This window comes from Trifolium pratense, linkage group LG7, assembly GCF_020283565.1.
Source record: "Trifolium pratense cultivar HEN17-A07 linkage group LG7, ARS_RC_1.1, whole genome shotgun sequence".
Taxonomy (NCBI): domain Eukaryota; kingdom Viridiplantae; phylum Streptophyta; class Magnoliopsida; order Fabales; family Fabaceae; genus Trifolium; species Trifolium pratense.
In genome coordinates, this window is record NC_060065.1 from 6,329,817 (window position 1) to 6,339,348 (window position 9,532).

At 33.1% G+C, this 9,532-nt stretch overlaps 2 protein-coding genes across 2 annotated transcripts; one reads left to right on the plus strand and one right to left on the minus strand.

The window, feature by feature from the left end:
• The first annotated feature begins 545 nt into the window (after positions 1-545).
• LOC123897354 (early nodulin-like protein 1) lies at positions 546-1,451 on the plus strand. Its single transcript, XM_045947955.1, has 2 exons — positions 546-822; positions 923-1,451. The coding sequence occupies exons 1-2, from the start codon at positions 639-641 to the stop codon at positions 1,324-1,326; spliced, it is 588 nt and encodes a 195-aa protein (XP_045803911.1). The 5' UTR covers positions 546-638; the 3' UTR covers positions 1,327-1,451.
• A 572-nt stretch (positions 1,452-2,023) lies between these two features.
• LOC123899456 (nuclear nucleic acid-binding protein C1D) lies at positions 2,024-6,013 on the minus strand. Its single transcript, XM_045950590.1, has 6 exons — positions 5,471-6,013; positions 5,331-5,386; positions 5,185-5,239; positions 4,857-4,937; positions 4,464-4,753; positions 2,024-2,388 (listed from the first exon to the last, which is right to left on the minus strand). Exons 1-5 carry the CDS (start codon positions 5,685-5,687, stop codon positions 4,479-4,481), a joined length of 684 nt encoding a protein of 227 aa, XP_045806546.1. The 5' UTR covers positions 5,688-6,013; the 3' UTR covers positions 2,024-2,388; positions 4,464-4,478.
• Positions 6,014-9,532: the final 3,519 nt, after the last annotated feature.

The window sequence follows — 9,532 nt, forward strand, 5'->3', positions numbered from 1 at the left end:
GCATCTTCAAATTAACTTTTATTTTATTAATTTTCGTTGATGATTTTGTAAAGAGTTTTTGCTAAAGAGTGCCCTCGAAATATTCTTTAAATATGCAATTTTAAAAAATATTTATTCAAAAAGGTAAATATTTAAGTTTTTATCTCCAAATTAACTTTTATTCAAAAAAAATCCTTCATATAACATTACTCCACTATTTAAATTTTTCAATAGAGTGTTCCGAATATATTGGTCGTTATTTCTTTTATATAAATAAATTTCCCTTGATTTTTCAAGGTGAGCTAGAAAAAACCTACCACTTTACAAAATTTAATGCTGATTGGACATTTGGCTGTTTCTACAGATGTGCATTTCCCGTGGCACATTTGTCCCTTTATTTACTCAACTAACCCTTCAAGGTTTTCTAACGTTATTTGTAACGTTACAATTGTACGAGGTCGACACGCAACCTAGGAATAATAGCAGCAAACAGTTGCGCTGTCTTCGAAGTCCCAACGGCTAGTTTCTTCCCTCTTCAGTCTTCATCACATTATATAAATAATACAATAATCTAAGCAACCCTCACAATACTGAAAACCACCCCTTTGTGCTTATACTAACAAAGTTAATTACTTACACCACTTATAAAAAAAATCACCATGGCTTGTTACTCAAAAACTGTTTCTACTTCTCTATTGTTTCTGTTCCTTCTCTTTGGCTTCTCTGCAGCTAAGGAACTTTTGGTTGGAGGTAAGATAGATGCATGGAAGGTACCATCTTCTGAGGCAGATTCACTCAATCGATGGGCGGAAAAGTCTCGTTTCAATGTGGGCGATCATCTTGGTAAGATTTTCAATATTCATTCAATTCAAAAAGACCCATTTTTTTAACTCTCATAATTTTCATCACTAACCCATTTTTTCCTATCTTGTTTGTTTTGCAGTGTGGAAATATGATGGTGGTAAAGACTCAGTTTTGCAAGTAAACAAAGAAGATTATGCTAATTGCAACATCTCCAACCCAATTGAAGAGTACAAAGATGGGAACACTAAGGTGAAGCTAGACCGTTCTGGACCATTCTACTTCATCAGTGGAGCAAAGGGTCACTGTGAGAAGGGACAAAAGCTCACTGTGGTTGTTATTTCTCCGAGGCGAAGATACCGCGGCGGTGTTTCTCCTGCACCTTCTCCAGCAGTGTTGGATTACAGTGGAGTTTCTCCTGCACTTTCTCCAGCAGAGTTAGAACAAGGTCCAGCTGTTGCTCCTACTAGCGGTGCTCCAGTGTTGCAAACTGGCCTTGTGATGGTTACGGGACTATTAGCTATTTATGTGGGTATTTTCATTTGAATAATAACCACACCTTAGGCATCTATTAGTGGAGTTTTTGTAATTCATGAGTCTTATTTATTTATTTTTTGTAGTCATTCATTATTTTATTTTTCAAAACTATGAATAAAATTTGATATTTGATTCATGATCTGGTGAAGATTACATTCTTAAAATGTTCTGGCTCTAAATACCTTTATGAACAGAGTCCGCGACAAAATTCATTTTTTCAAATTCCATACGGTGGTTGAGGCATGGTTTCACAGTAGACATGCTTTCATTTTTTAGAATTGATTCTTTTATTTTCATCACTACATGAATTGAAGTAAGAAACAAACCATGGACATCACCATCCAAAACCCAACGTTTAACTACCAATATGGCAGCAATATGGCCACTCTGTGAAAAGGTTGTGTCACAGTTCAAAAAAAGGTCACCCTAAAAATTCATTTTTTAGAATTCCATGGCATGCAAAAGTTTCAAAGATTTGACTCTTTTCCATCCAGAAATTGAAGCAAAAAAGAAACCATGGACATCATCCAAAATCCAACCTTTAACTACTGATATGGCAGCAATATGCCGAGTATGTGGAAGCAGTTGAATAGAGGTCACACCAAAAATTCATTTTTTAGAATTCCATACATAAGGCATGCAAAAAGTTTCAAAGATTAATTATTTTCCATCCACAGAAATTGAAGCAAAAAGTAAACCACCAACATTATCTAAAATCCAACCTTAATATTATAATTTAACTAGTGAAACGGCAACAATATGTCCAATATGTGAAAACCTTGAATAGGTCACCCGAAAAATTCCATACAGTGGATGAGGCATGCAAAAGTTTCACAGATTGATTCTTTTCCATCCAGTACTACAGAAATTGAAGCAAAAAGTAAACCACACCGACATCATCTAAAATCCAACCTTAATATGATTTAACTACTGAAATAGCATGCAAAAGTTTCACGGATTGATTCTTTTCTTTCCATCCAGTATGTGAAAAAGTTGTTGTCCACAAAAATCATGGAAAGCAAGCAGCAACGTTCCTCCCTCCACGAACACAAGCTTCATTTGGCTCACACACTGCAAAATAAATATAAAACAATCAAAATCTAGAAATTTTCAAATTAAGTATGAACTGTGGAAAGAAATATTTAATGAACTGGACCAATTTACTCTTCGGTCATATGCAGCTATGCAAAGTTAATCACAATCGGATACACATTTCTAGTTGCAACCATTCTGGAGACCATTTTCCCAAACTTGGATATAAATGATCAACTGTATGCAAATATATCTCAAAGACTTAACTTTTATTGTGTATTAATATTCAAGTGTATTACAAGTTATCCAACGACTATCTGAACAACGGTGATTTCAAATTTGATATCACCAGTTCTTTATCATTCAAAAGAGGTTTACTAATGAAAACTTAAACTCAAGCCATAAATCCTCAAGATAAAATTCCAATGCTCGTGAAACAGTCTTTTTTTTTTTGTAATAACTGTCTGCCATTCTAAAAAAAAAGCACACCACCATCAAGATGATGATCACACACATCTTTTCTAATGTCCCACAACGTCGTCTCTCCATCCTTATATCCTCAAAGAACGAATAAATAAGTAGTGCTCCCTTGATAACATGATGAAAAATAAGGCTGTTCAAGGATCTTCAAAACAAGTTTTTGGAGTTGTGTCTAAAAGTATCCAAGTTGTATTGCAAACACATCAATCAAAAATTTCTTTTACATTTAAAACATTATAAAAATTGGAGGATGATGTATCTAGGAGTAGTGTGGGCGTATCGGCATCAATATTATAATACTCCCTCCGGTCCTTATTATAAGAAACACTTTGACAAAATCACACAAACCAAGGAAGGTAAATTTTCTCATTAATGATTCTAACATTTTATGTTATATTCCAAAGCTAACCTTTGACTAGCATGGGAAATAGGCCTCTCTAATTAATGCACTAGCATTATAATGAATTATTTGATTGTATTTAATATGGGTACAAATGGAATTGTGTCAAAGTGTTTCTTATAAAAAGGACCAAATAAAAATTCCAAAGTGTTTCTTATAAAAAGGACCGGAGGGAGTACAACACACACTTCAACAAATTTAGCGTATCTGAACTTTATGGCTCAAATACCAACTAATAAATAACAGTAAATTGTAGAATTAGTAAAGTACTTCGGAATCTAGCTACTTTAATTGTCAACTGCAATGCAAATTCCTATCGAATGTCCACACAATGTTGTCAAGATCGTGAGTTTCCTTGTAGAATTATATGATCCAATCCTATTGAAGGCTCGTGCATGCTGAATCGCGAGCATGATCGTGGGGCGGAGCGATCAGGTTGGGGTCACTGGCAAGATCTTAAAAATATATGATGGGTCAGCCACGACAATCTTGGGTGCGACTGTTATCGGCTGGTTTTCGCAGCCTAGTTTACTAAAAGACATGCTATTCCTTCTATGTGACTTTATCTTGTCAGTCGATCTGCACTGCTACGAGGTCCCTCTCTGTCCTCCACATTTTATAAGAAAAGGAAGGAACGAGGGAATAGGCGGGGTCCATGTGTTTGAAAAAGAAAATCTGAAAATGAGGAAAGTTGGGGAAGGCGTCTCTGTATCCGATGATATGTTATCTTTTACGTAGGTGGAAAAAATCACCTTTTATTTTTTACTTCTAAATTAATGTACATTTATATAAAATAAATTGTATTTTTACTATCCCTTTTGATTTTACGATTTCAGCTTAGTTTAATGTTGTGATTACGTTACAATCCGTGCTATGATCCTCTGTCACCCCCTTCCGGTCCTAAGTAGGATTTAAAGTTTGAAAATATTGGGTCCACATATGTCTAATCTAGAAAAGTGTTATGATCATTTCAGTTGCAAACTTCGATCTTAAACCCCCTTCCGATCCTAGGTATGATATCAAGTTTGACAATATTGGGTCCATGCATATCTAATCGGAAAATTTGGAGATCCCTAAAATGCACTATCGGTCGGGTTCATAATATATTATATTTTTTGTAAGGCAAAATTCTAAGCACATTTAAGAAATTCACAAACTCTAAACAGTTAAGAAATTCACGATGCAGCGAGCAGTAAACTTGTAAAGCAAATAGGGTTGTTCTAAGAAGCTCTACCAGAGTTCAGGAAATTCAGGACACGGGTAGTTTATCGTTGTCGTCTTCTGAAATGTTGTCTATTTCATCGTCATCGCCTTCTGACATGTTGTCGATTTGAAGCGGTCCCCTAATACCACCACTATTACCACCTAGAAGTTCCCTCTGTGCTTTCTCCAGAAACTCCTTTGCAACAGCTTGAACAGATGACCTTTCAGAAGATTGATACTTCCTCTTTTTACCAGCCCGCTCCTGATGTCTTATCTTCTGTCCTTCCCCTCTACTTAAGTTCCTCATTTGTTGCCTTTGCTCTGCATATGAAATAACCACTACTTTAGATACATGCGATCAAAATGGAAGACACATAGATGTTAGGTAACTCCTATAAAGGAACAAATCAAATTCAGTACCCACCTGGAGTGAGATCAGGCAGAGAGTGTTCGATGAATCGAGTAGCTGCTTGATGATTCAAGGTAGTAGAAGGTCTCAAAGGAGCTTCACAAACAAAAGCATAATCATTAAAATGCAATCAATTTAACCATACAATACTACAAAGCTAAGCTAATGAAAAAGCGGAAGACCGAGTAGCACCCACACCACAGATTGACGCGTGTGCTTATATTCAATTACTTTCATTTTCTTAAATTATGATCAGTGTCTATGTGTCGGTGTCATGTCCGATTTCTATGCATAATAGCTTGGAAATCATAAAAAAAAAATAGAGATATAAATAATTATATACCTTTATTCCAATCTAACAAACGTTCAAGTTTGTCTTGGTATAAGTCTAATCTATCCTGAAAATACAAAAAAATAAATAAATTAAACTTTGTAAGCAACTAGATTATTAAGGTATAAAACATGATTAGCATAGTAAGAATAACTTACAAGTTCTGATTTGACAGGGTGATCATTTGGTTGAACCCCATTGCACCTCAATTTCACTGCAAAAAATGAATAATAGTAGATTAAGTTGGAATGAATAATTAAACATGAAATTGTAATTGCAATTAGATGATAATGATTACATGTGAGGAGTGTGGAAGTGATTTTGGAGAGGAGGTAGAGAGATTGAGCACGTTGAAGAGGTGGAATTTGGGAGAGAATTTGAGGGTTTATGAGAGGTAAAAACTGTTGAAAATTTGAACGCAATTCATGAAGATTGGAAAGTGTTGTGTTGACTGAATCCATAACTGATTCAGGTACTCCACCGATTTCAGTATCAACTTCACTTCCTCGAACCATTTTGTGGTGAATGAATGAACAAGCACGGTGCACGGCACTGAACGACGGTGGTGTTGGTGGTGGTGGTTGAGGCGGAAGAAGCTAAAAGTTAGGGCTTTTTCAACTACACTCTGATTAGGGTGTCGTAATTTTTCTGATTATAAAATTTTAAGTTTTTAGTTTTTAGTTTTTATACTATTTTATTTTAGGCATGAAGAGAAATAGAGAATAACATAACCTTAACCTTAACCTAATATAATGTTGATCTCCTATGATTGATTGTGTGGACTACAAATTCATTTGAAAACTAATGATTGCGAAAGAATATCAATTAATCTTCGGCTTTCACTTCTAAAATAGTCGGGCAACATTCAATAGCCGCATTAGCCGGCATATTCAAAGGCTCTGTTTAATAAAAATAAGCTATAAGTTAGCTGATAGCTGATAAATTAGCTTATTGCTGAAAAGCTAGTTTATAGCTGATAGCTGGTAGCTTATAGCTGAAAAGCTAGTAGAATAAAATCAAAGTGTTTGACAAATTAAGTTTTTGTAAGTATAAAATGACATAAAAATATATCGTTACTGAATGATTTTTTTTGTTGATAAAATGATTAGTGGGTAGTTATTATGATTTTAAAAAAATAAAAAATAAAAATAATAAGGGTAAATATGGAATAAATGTAAAAAACTATAAGATATAGGCTCATACGCTATTTGAAATAGCATCTCAAGAAACGTTATAAGCTAGTTAGAGAAACTTGTTACCAAACACTTTATATTTTTATTAAACAAACTTATAAGCTAGTTCAATAAGCCATAAGCTAGTCATTGGACTTACCAAAATCTCAAAACTTATTTTTGCAATCATGCTCTCATAATGTAAAGTTGATGGTGTGTGTGAATCAATGATAAGATATGGTTGAATGGTCTTTTCATAAGCCAAAGCTGAAACGACCCTATACTTCAAATGTTTTAAACGGAAGTCATTAAATATCATATTTATTATCTAGTAGAAAATCGAGCTATGGCCAACTAATGTTACATTCAAGTTGGATTCACAATGGATGAAAAACAAAATTATCAATATAAATTTAGGTCCACTATTTTAAATTATAGGATTGATACCTCATATGTACCCTAAAGATTTGGTATAGTTATCCTCCTCAGCTTAGTAATGTTTTGATAGCTGATGCTTCAGGTGTTGCTCGCCCGCGAGCAGTGGCGGAACCAGAAAAAATAATTTGGGGGGGCCACAATTTTTTTTAATATACAAATTAAATACGAAAATAATATTATATATAAAAATATACCGTGTAAAAATATATGTTGGTCAAATTTGTGTTCAAATAAGATTTTTTTATAAGCAAATAAGATGTTATGTTCATATTTATATACTTTTTTTTTGTTTACAATGAGCTGGGGATCGAACCCATAACCTATTTATATACGTTGGTTCAGTTAATTTTACTCAATATTATAAATTCAATCAGGTATGTGTTTATTTTGGACGAACAAAATCAAAGTTCATTATTATAAAATTAAACTATATAACTTAAAAATAATATTCTACGTATATATACAGAGTGAAAATCATCAATAATAGAATATAAACTAATATTTGCACTGATACTTTAAACTAATATATATGTTGAGTTTCTTATGGTCATTAAAAATAAACTGTAAACAAATATTTACATTAATATTTGTACAAATACGTGTATAGAATTTCTTAAAATCATCAATAATATATTTGAATTAATAACACACCTACAAAAAAAATTATATTTTTGGGGTGGGGGAGGGCCGTGGCCACCCTCAGCCCCACCGTAGTACCGCCACTGCCCGCGAGCCTAGTTTGCTTTTTGTTTTTGCTTCTTTTATTTTCCGATGTATAAAAAAAAATAGGATTGTGTTACCATTTTAGTTTCTTAATTTTTCCGGTAGAACTTTAAATAAGAAAGTTAGTTACCCGTATTCTAAAGGAAATGACTGTGTATATTGTTATGCTCCAAAAACGTGATGAAGTTCCATTATGTATTATGAATAAATTATTGGGGAAATAGTCATTTTAGTCTCTGAATATGCAATTCACTGTCATTCTGGTCCCTGATTGAAGAAAAAATACAAAATAGTCCCCGACTCTACAATTCGTTAGTCACTTTAGTCCTTGACGTTTAAAATGACCGTTAACCTTACAAAAAAAGGCTGATGTGACATTTTTTTGGGGACACATGGCACGTTGACTAGGCATTAGTTGGACATGTGGCCTGATGATATGGCGAGGGACCAAAACGACAATACGAGGGACCAAAATGACAATATTTTTTTCTTCTTCATTTCTTCATCTTTTCTTCCTTTCATCCTTCTTCATCTTCTTCACCTTTTCATCTTCATACATTCATCAATAAGACACAAAAATTTAAATCCAACTTTTTTAAAAAAATCATCAATAAAAAAATTACAAAATCCCTAAATCTCAAAAATTTTAAAACGACATTGTCTTTTCTCTCATCAACCGTCATCTAAATCCCACCAAACCCAAAACACATAACAATAGATCATCATAATATTGTTCCTCTTTTTCATCTTTCATTATTCTCTTTGATTTTTCCTCTTTTCTCAAATGAATTCACTTCACCGCTCTCAGCTACGCCAAATTGTTTATGCACTTTCATCTTCACCTAAATCCCAACCATCAATCGATTGCTATTTATCGTAACTTCTGGAAAAATTGGAACAACCAAATTGTATCAAAAATATTTTCATTTGAGGTTTTAGCGATTTAGTTTGATAATTTGGTTAAAATTTTACAAATTTTTTATTGATGATATTTTAAAAAATTTGGGTTTAAAATTCTGGATTTTATTGATGAATGTATGAACAAGGAGTGAGAGGAAGAAGATGAAGAAATGAAAAGAAAAAAAAAGAAAGGAAAAAATATTGTCATTTTGGTCCCTCGTATTGTCATTTTCGTCCCTCGCCATATCATCAGACTATTTGTCCAACTAATGCCTAGTCAACGTGCCACGTGTCCCCAAAAAATGTCACATCAGCTTTTTTGTAAAGTTAACGGTCATTTTTAACGTCAGGGACTAAAGTGACTAACGGATTGTAGAGTCGGGGACTATTTTGTATTTTTTCTTCAGTCGGCGACCAAAATGACAGCGAGTTGCACATTCAGGAACTAAAATGACTATTTCCCCTAAATTATTTCATTATGAAATTGAATCACACTTTTTCCTTTCGTTATTATGATATAGTTTGAATCCTCTCCATCAAAAATTAAAAACCTAGGGTGTGTTTGTTTCGGGGATTAAAATTATAATCCTAGGATTATTATTCCTTGGAATATTATTGCTGGGAATATTATTCCTATCAATATGTTTGGTAAATAAATAAAGTTTCTTGGAACATTTTTAAAATAAATTCAATTAATATTTTAAAATATTAAAATAAAAAAATAAATGAGTTAAAAATAATTGGAGAGTGGGGAGTTATGGGTGGTTACTTCTTATTCTTATGAGAATGTAAGATTACCACCATTTAACATGAGAATAAAAAGTGGGAAAGTCATGTTTAATTCATATTCCAAGGAATAAAAAGTTCCTAGGCATAATTTTTTAAAACTTGAAACAAACATAGGAATTAAAGATTCCCAAAGTCACATTCCTGAGAATAAATTTATAATCCATGAAACAAACACCCCACTAGAGTAAATTATACTCGTCTCTCTAAAAGATGGTTGAATTACATTTTTTCTCATTTTTAAGAATTAAAATGTATGATATTTTGATCTATATTAAAATGAACAAATACTTTTACTACATCTGCTAAATATTATTTTTTTTTGTCAATCACGATAGTAA

What these genes read in the sequence shown, in the direction of transcription:
- LOC123897354 (XM_045947955.1), top strand. Translation starts at nt 639, where the DNA reads ATGGCTTGTTACTCAAAAACTGTTTCTACTTCTCTATTGTTTCTGTTC. An exon ending in CAATGTGGGCGATCATCTTG is followed by an intron (nt 823 to 922) that starts GTAAGATTTTCA and finishes TTTGTTTTGCAG; the next exon opens with TGTGGAAATATGATGGTGGT.
- LOC123899456 (XM_045950590.1), bottom strand. Translation starts at nt 5,687, where the DNA reads ATGGTTCGAGGAAGTGAAGTTGATACTGAAATCGGTGGAGTACCTGAA. An exon ending in TTTGTTAGATTGGAATAAAG is followed by an intron (nt 4,938 to 5,184) that starts GTATATAATTAT and finishes TTGTTTGTGAAG; the next exon opens with CTCCTTTGAGACCTTCTACT. An exon ending in TCTGCCTGATCTCACTCCAG is followed by an intron (nt 4,754 to 4,856) that starts GTGGGTACTGAA and finishes TTTCATATGCAG; the next exon opens with AGCAAAGGCAACAAATGAGG.